The sequence below is a fragment of the Pagrus pagrus genome (genome assembly GCF_965226575.1).
Source record: "Pagrus pagrus genome assembly, chromosome: 3".
NCBI classification, from domain to species: Eukaryota; Metazoa; Chordata; class Actinopteri; order Spariformes; family Sparidae; genus Pagrus; species Pagrus pagrus.
Window position 1 is genome coordinate 29547146 of NC_140187.1, and position 21172 is coordinate 29568317.

General features: G+C 39.1%; 1 protein-coding gene across 2 annotated transcripts in view; it reads left to right on the forward strand.

Moving 5' to 3' along the window:
* Nucleotides 1-21172, forward strand: part of cntn4 (contactin 4) — a 174399-nt gene that overhangs the window by 8220 nt on the left and 145007 nt on the right. For both annotated transcript variants that reach the window (XM_084349045.1, XM_084349046.1), the window contains exon 2: nt 9141-9276. In XM_084349045.1, the coding sequence (XP_084205171.1) occupies nt 9222-9276 (55 nt within the window). In that variant the 5' untranslated portion in view covers nt 9141-9221. The remainder of the gene's footprint in view (nt 1-9140; nt 9277-21172) is intronic.

The following is a 21172-nucleotide window of genomic DNA, read 5'->3' on the forward strand; positions in this document are numbered from 1 at the left end:
TTGCACTCATCACAGTATTTGAAAGGTCTTTGTGTGTTATTATTATTTGCCAAAAGGAAATGGATTGGGAAATGTTTAACAGGTTTTCAGGAAAATTTGATGGTGATTGTCACTCCAATAATAAAAATGTCCAGACTGTCTTCACCAGAAAAATGCTGACCTATATTTATGGGACAACAATAAATATATACCATATATACCAAGGAAAAACGTCAACAAAATCAAAAGAAAAGCAGCATATTTGTGTGTTTTCTCTACATTGGTCGAGACTGCTTTTCTTGAACCAAAGCCAAGTCAAAAATCCCTTCACTAAAGCTAAAGCTCAGTTTTCTTTGATGAGTTCTCAACATTGAACTAGCCCTTGAGATGTGGCAGGCTGATACAGTAGGAAAAAGTCACTCTCCAATTCAGAAGTGTCCCAGAGGGCCACCCACATCAGCAGTGGTGTGAATACACAGCAGAAAGCTGTCACAGTAAACTTGTACAAGGACCTTGGGTGTACTTAATTGATTATGGCCCTGATTTTAACTGTTGAAACTGGTTTATATGACAGTTAGTGCTGTGAGTGTAGATGTATTTGCTCTGTTACATGGCTTTCATTAATTTGATCAAGTAAATGGTTAAATTATAAGGTGATGAAGAGGACAGCTGCATGTTGGTAACATTGTTAGCTATTGGGTTCTGTCATGGAGAGAATTTGGTTGTTATTTCAAGTCTGAGTAGCCATGTGGAATGGCTGGGATTGGGATTTTTTTTTTTTAAATTGGTTGAATAATTGTTGAAAGAGAAGGTAAAAACCTATATTTGCCTTTCTTGTTAGGCAGCAACCTCTAGTGGTCGTAATAATTAATATGGCAGCAACGGAGGAAGTCAGGCATAGTAGTATAAAGAGCGACAAGACAAGGGAGGAGGTCGGGGATTGATGGTCCGGTGAGTTATTAAAACATCCTAACATAATGAAGTCACCTTATGTGTATAATAAAACTTAAGGTACATACGCAGCATACGTACGTTCTCAACTGAAGTGACATAATTAATGTAAATGTTTAAACCCAAACCACAATGTTTTCCTCAACCTAACCAAGTCATTTTCTTGCCTAAACCTAACCTAATCTGCGACTGTATGATGAAAGTCCACTTCGCCTGTCACTGGTACGCCGTAACAGTTATGTTTATTTGGTAAAAGTTATATGTGTCGTTTTGGAAATCATTGGCAAATGTACCTACTCGTCATTCAGGTATGAGATTTTGTTGGAAAAGGTTTGCTGCAGTCGGTGGAATGCCGACAAGCAGCTAACATCAACATTACGTTAATCACTATATTTCCTCTTAATTGTTCCACTCCTGATGATTTGCTTCCAAAAGTTTCGGTTTTTGAACCACACCTTATATTCTGCATTTTTAAATCGAAACATGATGAGAAGACAACATTATACTGCCTGTAATGCGCATTTTTTTCTTTTCCTGCATAAGTGGAAAACTATTGGACATAACACGTTGACCCTGTGGTGAAGGATCCCATGGCTTACACACTTCTTCAAACCGAAGGACTCTATGTAAGCTTGAATGTGCCGTGGCTTGACTGACAAGAAAAAGTGTATGCCTGCCAAGGGTCCACGCTATACAGAGATCATAGAAAGGAAAACTTTTCCTTTTGAGACCAAATGATTACAGGTCCCTGAACTTTTCTAATTTTATGCTTCTCTTGGAGGAAAACAAGGACTCCAGGTTTGATTCCTGACCCTGATCTGTATGAAGCCCAGTGTGTAAAGATTCCAGCTGCAGTATTTCTAATTAAATGTGCCCACTTCTGGTGATCAAAGCTGAGGTTAAGTGCAGCTGATCTACTCTTTGTAAAGGAAAGGAAAATATGTGCTGCTGAAATGATTAATGGAATTGGTGACTAACAGAAAAATAATGATAACTCAACATTGGTTATGTAGTAAGTAAAAAAAAGATTTTTATAGTAAAAGTAACATTTGACAGAGTACGCATCACAGAGATGAGTATTTGTATGTCTCCCTTAGTCCTAAAGACTCAAATCATTTTGGTTGATTAATGAAAGTAAAGGCTGCCTTTGGAAAGGTATTTGGCCATGCTTTTGTATATTACACGTTATTCATCTCTGTCCGTGTATGTGGTTTTTTCAAATACAGCAGCATTTGTGTAAAATATGTGTGATTTGAATTATTTTTTGTTATCTGTGTGGTGGGAAGCAGCTGCCGGTAGTTTTGCTCACCTTGACCATTTTCTAAGAACAGGTCACAAACAAACAGCATTTTTATGTTTTGTACTTTTTTGCACATCTCGTGAGCATTAACAGGTTTCATTTAAAAGCTTCCCTGCTCTGTTAGTGAACGATAGCTGGTTTGACTCCTCCATTGTTCACATGGCTGTGGTGAGATTGTCATCAGACAGAAAGTGATCAGTACATGCTGCAAGGAATTCGATTCATAAGGGTGGCTGCATCTACAGATGGTAGAAAGTGACTGGTAGATACACCTCTATTAAAGCTGATCTGTCCCTTCGATCACCGCTGCTTGCGTTTGGCTTGCCGCCATGATATCATTGAACATTGGACGATGGATCTCTCAGGACCAGTGCAGTACATTAACCAAACGTGTTATCTCCTTCCAAGCTAATTTAATTCAAGGTGTGATCCTGCACCTCCTGCAAGAAGACATCAGTTTCCTCTTGGAACAAGCTTTTGTAATAGATCGATTCTCGACTCTTCATCACCAAATTTTGGATGGAGAACGGTGCACTGATGTTAAGAGAAATGAAAGAGGTGTTTCCATGTATGTGCAGGCTGGGTCAAAAACAACAAACGAAATGATGAAAAGTTTGAAAAAATGCACAAACTTCTCTGCTCAAAATTTTCAGCAGCTATTTAATATGACCTTTTCATGGGATACAATGTGCAGAAAAACCTCACAACTACAGTCTAATTACTAAAAGGTCCAGTGTCTACATTTGTGGTTAATGTACTCATTTTGCACATGAATAATTCAATCAAGGTTTAACCTTATAATGGGCGAAACTCTATCAATATTTCAATTTTCTAGTAATTTATTACTGGCTGAATACATTGATTATGTCCTCCCCTTATACCCTGCAGCATCTTTTCTTTATATCAAATGCAGTTGCAGGATATTCCTGCCATAATATCTGATGCTTGAATGGTTCTAAGATCTAATTGCAAAATAGGGAATTAGAACAGGAAATACCAGAATATCAGCATTACAAATGTGTATTATTATTATTATTATTATTAGTAGTAGTAGTAGTAGTAGTAGCTGTGGTAGAAGTACCAGGGATGTGTGATTATAGTAAAAATCCTAATCACAGTTCTGATGTAGCTGTTCTTATTCTCAAGGTGTGTGAAGACTGAGTCTAGGGCAGTGGATATAGCATCCTCTTTGGATCTTTTGGTTTTGAAAGCATACTGGTGAGGGTCCAGGCAGACAGGGATGTGGTGTAAAACCAGTTTCTCAATCAGGATTGGGATGAGAGCCACAGGGCAGTAGTCATTAAGACTAGACTCTGCAGACTTTTTAGGTACAGGGACGATGGTGGCCGTCTTGTAACAGGTGGGAACATTCTCCTGCGGGAGTGAGATGTTAAGACAAAACATTAGCACCATTGCGAAATATATTCATTTTATCTTGATTTCCTTGTCTTCATACTTGAAATCCAAAATTGTCACTTAAAAATAAAGTTTTATTTAATTGCCCAGATCTATTAACAGTGAACAGCGGTAGTATTGTTATAAGTAGTTGCAGCAGTATTAGTGGTATTGCAGTAGAAGTAGTAATACTGTTTCTAATACTACAGTGGCTGTGGTGAGGAATGAATCTAAGGGGAGACACTCCAGATGAATGGGGTACATTTTTTAAGTTATAGATATCACCATTAATCTTCCCCTGTTGTTTACTCAGACTAAGACAAATCTTTTCGTATTTGTAAGTTTTCTTATATTTTATGTTAGAATATGCAAATGAGTCAATTTAATTAAATGTACTCATTTGCATACATACATCTGAGCTAAAACAAACACCTAATTGTGTATTTTGAACATTTTCTCTTGACTAGTCTGAAAGAACACGTGTTCTGGAGGCAAAATAGCCCGAGATCTAAAAATTGACCAATGCATGAAAAAATTGTGTTTTCAGCCTTAGTGTCCCCTTAAGATACCCACTTATCCTTTCTTCCTATTTGCATCTTTTAATTGCTCTCTCCGCACTAACAGCTGTATGAATTCAATTATTCGTGGGTCAAAGTAACACTCCAATTACAGTGTCAACCTTGTTTTTATTTTCCTTTTGTCGTCTTTGCTCTCGTTCGTTCTAAAATACGTCCTTGCAAATGAGCATGAAAGAGGGATGTGTCATGATGCGTGTCACAGTTGTAACTTTACAAGCATTAGTAAGCTTTGTAAACCTCAGTACCTTTGTTAGCGAGGCACAGCTGGATGTGCTCTGTGTAGCCAGAACATGTATCAACTTCCATTTTCCTGGCATCAAGTAACTAAATAGATTACAGCAGTAATAGGCAAGAGCAGGTTTGCGAGGCTCGCAGTAGTGTGTTATCTTTAGCTGCTGGGGTGCTTTATCAGGCCGAGTTGAAAGAGGTGGGTGGGGGGGAGCCCAAGCATGACTGTGACAGTGTAAAAACAGATCCTAACACACTGGAGGAAAAGAAGTTACCAAAAGTAACCACAGTCTATGAGTACGTGCCGTGCCCTTTAACTGGATTTTCCACCCTGACGAGGCTGCACCGTGGCACATAGATACAAACCAACACAGCAGACAAAACAGGCATTAGCCTAATAGGCACAGGGCCTGGTGCTTTCATAAGACACAGAGGGCTTTACAAGACTTTAATATGCATAAAACTGCTCTCTAGGAGTAAAGCACAGCCTTAGACCATTGATGTACCCAAGACAGACTCTGACAACCCTCTATATATGATGTCTGGAGATTAAAGGCCTCTTTTTCCGTAGGTGGAGACAGGAGACAGAGCTGGAAGGTAAAGAATCTGAGATTAATGGAACCGTGGTCTACTCAAACAGCTTCAGTTGCCTTTTGGATGTGTTTTTCAGCGTCTTTGTTCCACTCTCTCTCACTGTGTTTTTAAACTTTGTGCTGTCTATGCTGAATCACAGCAGGGGTGGAATAACAGAGTTCTTCTTTGCTTCTCTGCTGTGGGGAAATTACACAGATAGCTGTAATTTTGGTGAGGTTTGTGTCGAACATGCCTCAGCTCTTTAAATATATTTTTACCCAGGAGACATTAGATTAATGCTGCTTGTTTCCTAGAGGAGCTCTGCAAAAGGTAGATTTCACTTCTGAACTGGTTGTATTGCTTTAATTCGTACATCAGTGCAGCTTTTCCAGAGGCAGCCTCTGACATTTTCCTCCAACTTATTCTGTATTCTAAGAGTTGCTGGCAAACTGCATCTGCCTCTCTTCACTGTGCCCTATTTACATCCCGCTTTACTCAACAGCCCCTGTTAACCAAATACCTATCAAATTGGTTCCACAGTCAGAAAAAAAGTTTAATGTTCAGCCTGGGAATGGAAAATTAAATGTACCTTGTGTAGTGTTTAACGACCAGAGGCACTGTAGAGCGATGTTTAACGGAGAGAGTTCCACCATTGCTTTTTTGTGAGAGCGTATATTCATGCTATGAGCACACAGGTGCAGAATACACTTGGCGGTAATATATATTGGCAGTTGGTGATGGGTTTGAAAAGATTTAGCGATGGGAATAATAAAATGAAATCATGACAGACGATATAAAAGATAATAAGAGAAGGTGAGGAATGAAATAAGAGATGTAGAAGACGGCAAACCCATGTAAACAAAAGTTTAGCACATTTTTTTATGAGGTAGAAATTGCATTCAAAAACAACCCTAACCCCCTACAGCTCCACTGCGCCCCTCCTTACTGTCAAAAATTAACATACGTCATACACATATGAATGGATAAAAAAAAATGCAAGGAAATGCAACTTAAAGTTCACGTTCATTCGGCAAATTACATTTCTACAATACAAGATACCATAATCACATCACATATATATGAGCTGACTTTCACGTCTGGAGGTAGAGGTGGTGGTGGTGACATCACAGCTATAAGCCAGAAGGCTGGCAAGCCGGTAACAGCTGCTCGAAGATTTTCGACATTTGTTAGCGTGAAAACACTGCATATTTTTAACAAGGCGTTATGACAATTTCCAGACGTGTCTGTATTGATAAAACCATGTATTTTTAGCTCAGTGTGACCTTGATGAACATGATCTGACCGGGTGGGTTTTGTGCCCAAACCTAACCAGACCGTAAGCACAGTGTTGTCACAACACAAAATTGAAGATGTAACCTCAAGAAACGTAAAGTTGCACCAGAGTTTCAGCATATGTTTATTTTGCAGAAACATACATTGGCAACATTTATTCACTTTTTAAAATCTTTTATTAATGTTTTTATTTGCATTTATTGGCAATTGTGTTGGTCAACACAGCCGGTCCGACTGAGCCCCTTGCATTGTTTTACACAGAGCTGTTTTTGGTTTGAATGCTCAATAAATGTGGTAGGTGCAGAGCAACCAATCCTAGCCTACTGGTGAAGGAGCTGTCCAAAAAGTTGAGATCCATACACTCCTGCTGTGCACAATCTCTTGCAAGTATAAAGGACATTATACATGGTCCTAATGGTGATTAAGACATTTATAAGAGCTCTGCCAATTGCATTGTGTTGAACCTGTAATGATTTTATCATGATTAAAATGAAAGTGATGAAGCTAAAACATGATGAAAATTAGAAATAGTTAGAATCAAAATGAAGAAATGAATCAGTTAAAACGTGCTTGTATCACGATGACAGTGCAAAGATATCACCAGATCATTAGTCATCGAGAGGAGAGACAAGCTAAGATGTCCTTATGAGGAAATTAAACGAAGCCACTCCCCGGAGCACTGCACACATACATTCATTCCTGAAGTATGATGTGCCAGAGTCTAAGAGATGTGAAGGGGGGCCAATCCAAAAGAGCATATTAACAAGAACCATAGAGAGAATGGGGTTCTTCCTGTCGCTATCTTAAAGGTTCTTAAAGGTTACTCTAGCCTACCAAATTGAAACAACCCCTTAGGGTTTACAAAAAGCCCCTAAAATTCATCCCAGCACCGTAACAAGTACTCAGATCATGGTGGCTGGTGGCTGTATCTGATTCAAAGGCTATTCAAGTCAGGTGCCAAGCCAGAGGTAGCAGGGTAGCTGTTCGTACGTAGGCAGTGAGAAGCTAGGCGAGTCTCCTCGCTACCAGCTTAAGCAGTCCCTATTTAATTCCACTTTGAAGTAACACCTTGTATGTTTAGGGACCTAACCCTTTATAACATACCATATATCATCCAGAGTCGAGTAGACAGGACAGGGCCTTTGTTGTATTTCATACCCCTATTTCCTATTTTAGCCAAACATTTTTATTAATTAGTCCAAATTTACAACCAAAAAGCTCAACTTTTCTGAGGTGAACATGAACATTTCATCTGAAAGCACTAAATTCTGTATATCATCTTAGTGTCCCTTGCATGTTTATAAGTTATACTGTTACTACTTGCTGTACATCTCTTGCAGTGAAGCTTAAAACTTTCCGTGGCAGAAATTTGCCAAAATGTAGCCTTCATTTAACACAACGAGTCATGTCAACGCCGCACTGTTTTCATTCCCGTTAAACATTACAAGAAGTGATGTGTTAAAAGATGCCAAAACTCAAACAATGTTGGATTGAGTTGGATGCGAGTCCTATTTTTCGACATTGCAGTATTACCTTTATTCTTCTAGATTTGTCCTAGAACATGTTTCAGGACTATTCACATGCCAAATGATGGCACTTCTGAGTCATCTAAAATAACAATATAAAACACTCATTGTCAAGAGCTTGTAGAAAAAAGCTCAAGGTTTTGGTGAGGACGCTGCAGAACTAGTAAAAAGGATGTGCTGTAAATTCTCTTTTTGTACCCAGTATAGCATGTGCTGTGTCAAGATAATGAATGTGTCAAAACTTACTGTCATATATCAGTGAGAAGTTAGTCCCCAACAAAACAATTTCATAACATCGGGGCTCCTTTTTTGACTAAAATTATTAAGTATTTTCATGAGCACTGACAGACTTTTCTTTTCTTCACCTCAGCCTCATCCATACCCTTAGCTTTTTTCCTGTTCCTGGGGTTTGAGAGGCTGACAGCTGCTACCTTCCTGCCACTCAACAAACTTTCCAGTTTTAATTCTCACTCCAGGGAGATCTTGTCTGTGTTGAGGAAAAAGTGCAAAAAATGGTTGTGAAATTCTTCTAGATGTTTCAGCATTTTTTTTTTATCTCTCGGCTTTGCTCTTTTATGAGCATAAAAGCTACGAGGCTTCAAGCGAGAACAATGCTACAGTGTGAGAACTTACAGGAGTGGCTTTGCTTTCATATCGACTTAAAAGTTGCTGTCCCTAGAGTTGCTGCAGATATGGAAATGAATGTACATTAGATGTTTTGTGTTCATGTGCTAACCGTCCACAAAGCACTGAAACCTATTCTTTTTTTTTTTCTGCGGAGTAACTTCCAGGAAGGTGTGAACAGGAATATAATGCACTGTTGATTTGATGATTAAAAGGGAGAGTGAAAGACTTAAAGGAACAGTTCACCCAAAAATGAAAATTCAGTCAGTATCCACACAAACCCCATGCCGCTGGAAAGCCGGGTTTTGTAGTCATTTCTGGAGCTTCACAGTAAAACAGCTTGTGGCATTCTTCTCAACAGCTGGAGTAGATGGGGACAAGTTTTTAATGTAAAAAAAAAAAAAAAAGAATAAATAAATAAATAAAATAGCTCCATACTACTTGACCGGCGTAATTGAAATGATTGAATCAATTTGTCATAAAATCACAGGCTAAGTTAGTTCACCTATTAATGCAGTTAATATGTGATACTGTCTCAGTGCACTTTGCTGTATGTGCTGTCTTTTTGTGTCGCAGCCCATGTGAAATGACAATGCCGTGCAGGGAACGACTAAGACAGATTTTTCAAAGGCGCTGCTAATGAGAACCTTACCACTTTTCCACCGCTCATCTCACCTGTTTGCTTTTCCACAGACTGGAAACCAGAGGGGTGCAAATCGGATTCCATACATTTGTGATTGGATGTGAGACTACTTTGACCCTACAGAATTGAAGATGATGTTGCTATGGAAACTGCTGGTGCTGCAGTCACTTATGGGGTGCCTTGCAGGTAACGTATCTTATTAAGAACTTTTGATGCATGCCAAAGCTGCCTTTGTGAAGTCTGAGTCCTTATTCATATGTATTTGGGGCAGGTGACAGTATGAAAGCCGTAGTTTAGAAAGGAGCAACCTCAAGAAGATTAGCCAAGAGCGAACACATTTCCTCCTGCTGGTGTAAAATAATGTGGAATCCATTCAGCAAGGGAGTTATTGTTGAAGTAAGCCATTGTCTGCTAAACACTTCCAATCACCGGCAATGTTGCATTTTGACTTTGCCTGAGTGTTGTGTTGTATCTGGCAACCAGAAAAGGTTGGCAATATCATCCTGCATGTGAATGAGGGGAGTGTACCGCATCAAAGCAGGTGATAAATATTCTGTTCACTTAGTTTGACAGATCAGGAGGAGAAAACTGTCATAAACCTACAGTAATGCTTTGGTAAACGCTGTATTATGTTGTTAGATAGAATGTAGACTTAACTAATATTTTGTGTTATGTATAAATATCCAGCATCAATATCAACAAAGATTATTGTCATGTTATCACATTACTGAATACAAAGAAATAGACAAAAAAAAAAACCCTGTGTGGAGTTTTGACCACTAGTAGTGCTGTGGAGCAAATACAACTTTGTTTAAGAGAACGTCCACAGAGTAACTTTAATGTGATGTCAATATATATATTTGACTTAAGTACAAATAGCAATACCATACTGTAAACATACACCACTTGAAAAGTAAAAGTCCTGCATCCATAATTTTACTTATTTGACAGTACAGGCGCATTAGCAACGGAATGTACTTATCGACAATACAATGGTTCAGCATTATGTTACAGAAAAAATGGATCACATTTTCAGGTTATTATTCCTAATGTATATATAGCAGCATTAAACCTAACCAAACCACAACTGTCTGACAAAGTGAGTAACAGTCAAAGTCATAAAAATGTCATAATATGTGAACTGTCAACAAGCTTTATTTTGAAAGTCTGAACGGACACTGCATAAAATGTAATACTTGACCTCAGAGCCGTTCATGTGCAAAACTGACACTAGAGGGGTAAGTAGAGCGTCATAGTTTGGAGCTTTAGGCCACTGACCAAGCTGCTGTATTTGGAGAATAGAAAGATAGTGTAAGTATAATGTTACTTAAAGTCATTTCACATCAGTTACGAAGAGCATGACTGATCCTAATTAGGTCTGTTACAGTACATCACCAGTCATTCAATCAGTCATTCAGTGAACCCATAAATGAATTAATAAATCAATTAAATACACGAAAGAATGTAAATATTGTAGCTACAGTAAAGGTTGGATTTAGGTTAATTTCTCAAATTGATGTATAAAAGAGGCAATGAGTTAACAGGAAATCCTTCCAGGGTTATTTCAAATGTCCATCATTCATTTACCGCGCAGTAAAGTTGAATTATAGCTTCATTATACCACGGTGCCCATTTCAGCCAGAGGCTCCCTGGCATTGATCACATTTTGATGGAGGACTTTAATTTGTCTCCTTTACAAATAGGAGGGGTCACTGGAGAGCATCAGTTGAATCACTCAGTGTTTAATCAACAGGTATTACACGCATCAAGATGAATAAAAGACTCTATTGATGAGGTCTGTGTTCTGGTGAAACCTTCCATCTCATTACTCAACACACATTAGGCCTCCTGTGAACCCCCTGCCCTCCTCTGCACATTTGATTATTAGATTTGTTAAAGGGAACCTTGAGTTATATTGCATTGTCCTTGTATTTTATTTTTTTTAAACACGTCGCTGCTCATCATATGGTAGGTCTAACAATCCCACATGATCACACAGCAGACAGCTGGTGATAATGGACCAGAATGCATTTGGGTGTAGCTGAAGCCTCATGGAGTTGATTTCTGTTATAAAGAACAACTTGGAACATAGAGTAATCTGTAACAAATCAACATATGGATCACTGGATCAACAATGATCCATATGGATTTGAGTTTACCTCCACTGGTTTCAAGAAGATGTCAGCTTGTATATGAGCTTATGAAAAAAATACCATACATCTCTCTTGATTTACTACCTCAATGAACAGTTTCCTAATGAATTAATGGTCTCAATCACTAGTTTTAAGTCTTCTTCAACACATAATGATGTTCATTTTATGAATTATGGTCCCCTTTTAGCATAATATAGACAGTATTCTTTTGGGCATTGCTTCCCATCCAAATATGGCTTCTGGCTAAAAAAAAAACAAGATGGCAATGTCCGTAATGCTTAACTTGAGGCTTAAAGGCAGTTAAAAACAGAATCACGAATTAACATCGAAAAATAAAAACAGTGAAGAGCCGAGCAAATTATGCCAAATTTTGAATGAAGATGTCCTCCTTCTGCAACAGAACTCAGAAGAATGAGTTTCGATTCACTCTCATAACATTTAGCATGGTGTGATAAATGTTAGGGAAAGATTGTGGTTATGAAAAACTATGGTTAGGTTATGGTTATGGTTGGACAGCCAGTCTCCCACAGGAAATTTGGATGTGCTACTAGCCCATCTGCCACCCTGACCTTCACGCCACATCAAAACACTTGCATCCATTGTTTTTAAGCCTGCGCACTAATGGTGTCTAGGCATGCATTCATTTGTTGAGATGCTCCACTATCCTATTTGGCAGCAGTGATGTGAGGCAGCTCTCCATAAAAGCAGCAGTTTATATTTGACATTTGTGTCCCGAATCATTGTGGCAGCATTCTGGCACTGTACCATCACTACTTTTCTCCTCCTTTACAGTAAGTTTAGCTTCCAATATGTGTCACACTTTATTATCACCTCACTATAGGGCACTATTTCCAGCATTGACACTAAATATTGGCATTTAATCTTGTGTTTGATATTCATCCACAATTAAATATTATTCCTAGGAATATTGGGCTTTTAATTGTCTAGTTAGCAACAATTAAAACCCTTCTGGTGCCTTTTGAACATTGCTTAACAAAGTCATATCAGGTAACATAAAGTACTTGCCCAGATCTCTACAAGTGTCTTATCATGAATATTTGTCTTCTCTTTTATTCAGACAGCTTTTATGTAAGAGCAAGAGCAGGGTATTCAGATGTACATCATGGAAAAATTGGGGTTAATGAGGACACATTTCCTACATTTTTAAACCACTGTGTGAGAGCAGTGTGTTCCCTCACAGATCCACTGAGAACGTCTGTGACCCACAGCCGTGAAAGGGTCGCTCTTAGACTAAAATTGGTTTATCCTGCCTGCAAAACTCACCAGACGTGAACATTTGCTTTAGACAATCTTCCAGGGATGCGTATACTCAGACCACTGTAATGCTAATTTGTTTCCAGTCGAGCAGGAAATGAAGATCTTGGAGCATTTTTTAGATCTTTAAGCTTGAGCACAAGATTATTGTATTAACCCTCACGCTTATCAGTTTGGAACAAAACTCACTCTACAATGGATGATATGGCCTCGATATGGATTGGAGTGGTGCCTGAAAATTGACTTCTGGAAACAGGAATGATGTACAATATGCAGACCTAAAAAGCTTGGCTTTAATATGCTGCAGAGTGCTAGAATGGATTTGCAAGTGCTGTTAACCTCATATAGGCTTGGGGGAAGGAATTGTACAGATGTTTATTGTGGCTTTGGTTACACTCCTCAGCCTGGGGAGCTATAAGTTGATTTGTTTTTTCATGCACAAATGAGTAAAAATCTTGATAATAATACATGGAAGTTGCAAGTTGAATCTAAAAATCCAATTATATTTTTAAATGAGTCACCTGCTTGTGCATGAGCTGACTGCAACAACAGGCACCGGTGGGCAACACATTTATGAGGGTGGTAATTTCACCTGACAACAACTCAAACAATGCTGCCATTTTGTCTGTGAGATATTTAAGACATATTGTGGTATACAGTATATATGAACGTGGGTTTCTGTCTTCCCCTTTTGTTCATGATACATTTTTCCTCACCTCTTTTGTTATAAAGATATGGGGAAATGGACAAGAAGGACATTGAGCATTTCAAGCTTTGCCAGCTTTCCCGAAAACTCTAATTCTACAGAAATCATCTCAAACACTTCTCTTTGTGCCACAACCACAAGCAAACACAGAGAGAAGTCCCCTTGGAAATCCCTGTAGCTGTCGTACCAAACTGCATAGCATAGCGAATTCACTTGCAGCCTCACTTCACTGGTTTGTTTATTTAAGTGGGTGGCTGAAGTTCACTATCAATTTAACTTGTGTGCACGCTTGAGAAGTGGTAGCAAATGCAAGAGGATGTTTGTGTCTGCAAGTTTTTTGAAATGCAAAAATACAACAAAGGACACATTGTGCAGTTTTCATCGACTATAAAGAGAGATTCCATTTTTGGCTAATTGTTCTACAAATTGGCGTAAATATGCATCTCTGCCTCGCAGACTACCATATGTACAGCAAACACTTCAAAAGAGGTTACAGGAATTACAAAGACAGCTTCCTGTGCTTAGTACAATCAGACTCAAAGGGAACTGTTAGAGGTATATTCTGTAAAATTGGGGTTTTGTAGGGGGCGTGGGGGGTATTTTATCACATCCAGACTTCATGTTTTATGTCCAGTGCCAACATTTATAGTCTGTGTTGTGTTCTTGATGTAGCATGACAGAAAGCAAGGTGTGGAGGTGGGGGTGGTGAATGGCTGGCAGGTAACTACAGTGTGCATTTCCTCACAGATCTGCAATTAGTGTTGTGTTTTAATTAGCTGTTAAGACAATATTTCCTTTGTTAAGTTGCCAAATCATAAATATACTTTAACGTAAGACCAAAGTTGCCATAAGTGGATGATATATTCCAGAGCTGACTCCCATTTTCTTTTTATAAAAAGGGAGATGTTGCATCAGCTGCATTGAAAGAGACGGCAATGACTGAGAAAGAGCAAGAAATTGAGCTCCTCTATGGTGTTTTATTATTCTCATAACTCACGTACATAAAAACTAGGTGTGTGCACATGATACCAGCTCATGTGAGAAGAGAAACCTCAGTTTAGTTTTAAGTCTAAACATAGATTAAATGAAATCCTTTTCTCACCAAAACTCTAAACTTCAATATAAACCATGATCCAGTATTAACTTTAAACTTACACTTTAGGGACTTTTAACCTGTCTTTGTTACTGCTTCAAGGTTTGTCTTTAACGAAAGACTCATTTGTCTTGAGTCAAAGTCAATAAAAAGAGGTGGGCTCATCCATTCGTGTGACTAGCCGTAATAGGAGCGGCTGTAAGCAGTCTTCCTCCTTGCATTATTATCGGAGAATCAGTGCTGACAAAGCTCCGCTAATTTGGTAAAACACACATGTCATTTCCTATAAATTCTACACAATAAAAGTCAACTGTTATTATGAAGCAGCAAAATCAGGAAATCACCTGTAGTAACTTAACTAGCCTCCTGAAAAAGCTGAAAACGAACATGATGTAACTGTTAGCTAGCTAGCTAAGGAATAGCCTACAGTACAGAGCAACCGAATGTTAACGGTTTTTCCCGCCTCTAGACTTATTAGGTCCTGACAGCACACAAATGAATTATATTTATGTATTTATTTTAATTTGGGTAGAATCTCCATGTTGATTACACTCTGTTTAACTTTAGTTTACATGAGTAAACCTGGCTGTATCCTTGTTGGTGCAACCCAGCCTTAATCGAAGTTCACGGCATATAAATGAACCACTGGCTTTGATTTACTTGCCTCCTATACATATTCCACCTCACATCTGTGTCTCTAAGTCTGAACACGAAGCTCTACTCTCAGTACAAACAGTTATTTATTTTAGTACAGTGAACATCAGAGATGTAACCAATGCATATGTCTACATAACACATATAGGTCATTAAATCAGTTCCCTACAACATACATAATAGATCATACAGTACATGAATAAACAACACAAAATAAACATACATACACACATACACGTACACACTCACTACACAGTTACAAGCGCTGCACATTTCTCCATCAGAGGAGTTTTGTTGTATTTAAGAATGTCACTAATGAGGCTCAGACAATTTAAAGTTTGAAGAGTCATGTAACACAGTGTCACCAAAGGTGTGTGTGTGTTACTTAACAAGTGACTAACAAATGGAGCAATTAAATAGATTGTATCTACATTAGTTATAATAAATGATTCAAAGTGTCAGCCTCTTTAATATTTCATATGTAAAGATAACTGCCTGGAGCTTACTGCTGATATGAATAAGTACACTAATATAACAAAGCTTCCTCTGTCCTGTGCATCAAATATTTATCTGAATCTTAATTTATTTATTTGAATATCCATTTGAGAGGATCATATAGGAACCATGGGGGGATCATATATCTTTTTTGTCTCTGAATTGTATTCACTTGAGGATTGTTTGCCGAACACACTTGCTCTTTTTCAGCGTTACATGATTTATGCTCATACTCACAAGCTCTCCTGGGAACTGCTCAGTATGATCAAATTTGTTTGTGCTGTTCGCCAACAAGCTGCTTTACTACTTTGCTCAAGAGCAGTTGCTGTGGGAGGTGTATATGTGTGTGCGTGGTTGTTCGGTGTGTGCAGATTGAATCAGTTCATAAGTGTCTTCCGCTCAAGTGAGAGTGTCCGCTGATATACATCTCCCATCTGTGATATTCAAAGGCATTGTTTTATGGAGCCCCAGAAGAGTATTATTGCTGAGGTGACAGCTAAATAAACACACAGTGTTTTGCAAGTCCAGTCATCTGCAGCAATAAGATGTCAGGCAATAACCTAGGAAAGGATTAAATGTGATAAATAAGACTTTATTTTTCCCCAGGGGAAAATTCACACGTTACAGCAACACTAGAGACAGGCCAAGTGTTAAAAAATAAAACAGAGAGCAATTTGAATGTAATAAATACAAGCCAAATACAAAATTAAACAGATTAGAGAGATCACATTCAAGCTTTAGAGTTATACATTATGTACATTCCAATACCTTAGACTATATGAGATCTGTGCAGAGGAAATATTGATTTAAGATATTCTCATTTCCAGCTTTGGCTGACCAGACCTTCAATTCCAAAGTGTCATTATTTGACAAGATGGGACACCCAAAGCGTCAGTACCACTATAGTGTCCAGCCCGTGGGCTTACAAGACAATAGACATGTTGGTGTCATCCAAGTCACGGTACTGTATATCAAAGTGCTATACAAACACTCCTGGACTCGAGTTTCTTGAAGAAGTTTCACTTCTTAGACAAGAGTCTTCTTTAGTACTTTGCTGACATTTGCCCTTACAGAGTTGCTGAGGTCACACGTGACTTCTGAGTTTCAGAGTTATTGAGGTCACATGTGAGTCGTTGACCCACCCGGCGGTGTGAGTTGTTGGGGTCAACTGGGTCCAAGTGTGAATAGGTGTTAGGCTGTCTGCCTCGGCAGCAACAATGGCAGAAGAAAGCCGGAAACTTAGGACTGTGTTGTATATAGAACCACTTCCTAAGTTCCCTCCTCAGACGGCCTAACACCCATATACACTCAGACCCAGTTGACCCGAACGACTCACAAGTGACCTCAATGACTCTGTAAGGGTTAACTTTCTGAAAGAGCATGCGACTTCCCACCAATCGGTAAGAATTGAAGAAGCATCTTGGATGAGAGGTGAAATGTCTTCAAGAAACTCAAGCAAGTCCAGTTTCCTTCATATAGCATTTAGAAAAGACACTAGACAACTACAACAGATAACATATCAGAATATCCAGTTCCACACATTCAAAATGAGGACATTTCATTAAAAAAATAAAAGGTATCACTATATTGGATACAGTGTTAATTGCTGTGCATTTTCAATAAGTCCAGTGTCTTCTTAAAGAGCCAAATTAACATATCACCTTTAGACAACCAAAAAAACAGGGTTCTTAAAGGACAACTACCGTTTTTTACAACCTGGACCTTTTTTCTAGCAAAAGATATGGTCATGTACTCACCCAGATAACTTTGGTGTCATTTGGCGTCGTTCGGACGAAATTAGATCCAGTGTAGCGCCGATATATCCATATAATGCGAGTAACGGGGCATCGACACACAGCCTCTATATAACTCATTATCTGCCACGAAACTAGTTCATTTCACCAATATTTTGGACGTTCGACTCCGTTGGCCAGCAACGCGGACGAGACATCTAGCCTTTATATATATATCTATGGGCATGTTTACCTGTAGCTGCTACTGCTAGTTTGACCCCGGATGTTGATAACGGACGAGCCCGGACTCAGAGGGGAATAGCGCTAGCATATCATGACAAAATATTAGTGAAATTAACTAGTTTCGTGGCAGATGATGCGTTATAAAGAGGCTGTGTGTCGCTGCCCCGTTACTCGCATTATATGGATATATCGGCGCTACACTGGATCTAATTTCGTCCGAACGACGCCAAATGACACCAAAGTTACATGACCATATATTTTGCTAGAAAAAAGGTCCAGGTTGTAAAAAACGGTAGTTATCCTTTAAACTACACAGGGCAGTGGTACGACCAATGAAATTCATCTACAACACCAGCAACTTCATATTAAAACTCATATGCACTGCACTGTATACTATATATAAATACTATATATATAGTATAATGGTTGGCCCGAGAGGACGATGCCATTGTCCTTTCTTTGATGGCTGACAGTCATCAACTGCTGAGCCTTGTACCATCGTACATCATGGATCCTACAGGAAACACCCTTCACTTTTCAAACTTCAGCTGACACAATAAACACAATGGAGTTGAATGCAATTTAATTTGTGATGCTGAAAAACATTAAAAAGTTGCATTTGATTGCGAATAAAACTGTTGACAGTGAAGTCAGTTAATTATTCAGGGTAACCAGGATATTGTTTCTGGGAAGACATGTTGCACTTTTTCAAGTGTCATTTTTCAGTTTGTTGATCACTAGAAGCCAAACTGGAGAGGCAGAAATCTTACTGTGATGGATATTTCAAAACCTCAGCAGTCAGCTGTACAGCAGAATGCTGCCTGAAGTTGTATAATACTGCATTAATTCTTGTCTAGATTTGAGAACAGTGCTTTGAATTATGTATTCCTTTTAGGATTTACACAATATCTTTTTTCTTCCAAGACCTTCAGACAACCCACACATTGCGACTCATTGTTCAGTCGTATCAGAGTTGTCCTTGCAGTTAAGCAGACCTGTGAGTGTCTGTGACCCCAGAGCCCCCCACAGTCTCCAGTGGTACCAAACAATAGAAACACAGAGTGACCCCGAACATATGAAATTACAAAAATTACATTATGTATAACCCTTCTTGGTGACATGCAATATTTATGCCACAGGCAGGCTCTGCAGAACAACACACAACAATCTGCTTACAGGTTACAGCAAAATGTAACCCCGAATAAATAAATAAATCAAATTTCCTGAATTAATTGTTGCTGATGACATTATTGTAAATGTAGGAGTCTAATCAGAAGTGAAAGATTAAGAAGAGTGGCAGAATAAAAAAGGTGTTTAAAACTAATCAGAGGCATTTTACTTTAGCTAATTATTGTGCTGAACAAAAGTAGGTCAGGGGGACTGAAAAAAAGAAAAACAAATGAATTGAGAGAAAATATTGTGTTGTTCTGGCAATGGATGCATATTTATAAAAATATTGTCATCACAATATAATTACTATTTCACATACATAATAGGAAAAAGGGTAAAAAAAAATTAGATTGGTTGTCCCTGTCAACTTCACATTAATTAGGCTAAATTGTAGTAAATTGTAAATGTCCAGTTAAAGTGGGTGGTCTTCAAAAGCATTCAGTTTCCTGTTGATACAAAGTGCAAATGCTCCAAATTAAGAGCACGACAAAATAACTGTAATTTATTTGTTTTACATTGTATCATTAGCATGCTAAGTTTGCTTTTCATTCTCTCTGCTTTTACAAAACCATTGGGTGTGAAATGGACCCTTACTGTTAAAAAATATACCATATATCAGTGTCCTGACCAGAGAAAATGAATATTCCCAGCCCAATGAACTACTTACACACTGTGACAGAACTATCTATCCCAATAGTTATAAGAAAGCCAGAATTCTTGTCTCTTTGAACACATTTATGAAGGCTTTTACGTCCTCGCAGGCTTACTTCAGCGAGCCTCCAGCAACATGGAGAAAATACATTTTCTTCAAGGTTCATGTGGCGCTGCCGTATCTGTTCCACTAGCAGAGCCTTGTGTATTATCTCAGACAATCACAGAGGACACTATCTCTAATGAACTCCACATACAGTCTCAGAAAAAAAACATCTGCACAAGATATTTGAGCCGCCTCCTCAGAAGGTGTGCTATCATCTGCTTTGCTTTTGAGGGCAGGTTGTTATATGAGAGTTAGGAGAGTATGTAGGGGAGTTAATGAAAACCTTATTTCACAAAATGGACTCAATTAGGTGCTCCTCAATCGGATTTTTTTTTTTTGACTTGATGTATGCTGAGCCATGCTCTATAAATTCATATACTGTCGCCTGCAATTGGACTAGAGGTTTTTGTTTTCTTCTTTAAACTGTCACTTGTCATGGAAACTGCTCTTTGACAGACCAAAGCAGCTCTGCTGTGAATACTAGCTTGAGAGTGGGAGCAAAGAGATGAATAGGAGGCTGATATCCTCTCATTTATAACCCCTGCCTGTCAGTTTAGGCACATTTTGGATTACTGAATTCATTTATTTTTGGATGTTTTTCCTACAAAGACCTCACAGTAAAACAGATCACAGTAACGCACTCGGATACACTGATTGACCTAATTTAACACTATACACTGAGAGGCAAATGGTGACACTTGGCTATTAAAAGCAACCAGACACCAAGCTGGGGGTCTACCAAATGGGGGGCTTCGTGATCAGGATTCAAGGGGTCTGTAGCAAAATGACAACAGGTTTTCATTTCACCTCTTTGAATTCATTATAAATGAGCCCAGGTAGGCAACATCATGTCTAAGAGTGTCAATCTACTTATAGTTTCCTCGCGATCACCGTCATCTTTGGATATACAAGGTAGAAATACTCCAGTCAGCCAGAGGACTAACAGGTCAATTCATGAACATTGATCATTTTGTTACAATACAATGTTCAGCTGGAAAACCTTGGGTCCTGGCATTCATGTGGATGCTACCTGACCTGCACCACCCACCCCAAAAATGTTGCAGACCAAGTACACCCCCTCATGGCAACATCACTCCCAGATGGCAGTGGCTCCCCCAGCAGGATAATGTGCCCTGCCACACCACAAAACTGCTCATGGAACGTGACCTAGAGGTCAAGGCATGGACATGGACATTCCAAATCCCCCAGATCCAATTGAGCATCCCTGGGAAGTACCATAACAAGTCAGATCCATGGAGGCTCTACCATGGATCAGATTTGGCTCTGACCCGTCGAGGCATAGACCCCTGAGGGTTGCCTGTGGTGTCTGGTACCAGGGAATTAGCAGTGGATCCTTTGAGTCCTGCGGGTTGATGGTGGGGCCACCGTGATCAGACCTATTCTGGGATGTTTTGTAGATACTTGATTTGATTGGGATTTGTAGAATTGAGAGGCCAGGTTGACGGCCAGAGCTCTTTGTCACATTCCTTGGTCCGTTTCCTGAGCAGTTTCTGTGGTTTGTCGTGGCACACTGTCCTGCAGAGGGGGGGGGGGGGGGGGGGCACTGTCATCAGGGAATGTCTTTTCCATAAGGGACCATTACAGTATTTGGATGGGTTGATCAGACTTGTTTCAGGATGTTTTGAGGGAACTTGATTTGATAGGGATTTGGAGAATTGGGAAGCCAGGTTGACGCCTTGATCTCTTTGTCATGTCCTTTAGGGCATTCCTGAGCAATTACTGTGGTGTGTCAGGGCACATTGTCCTGCCGGGAGGACCCCAGGCTGTAATGGTGTTTGGATC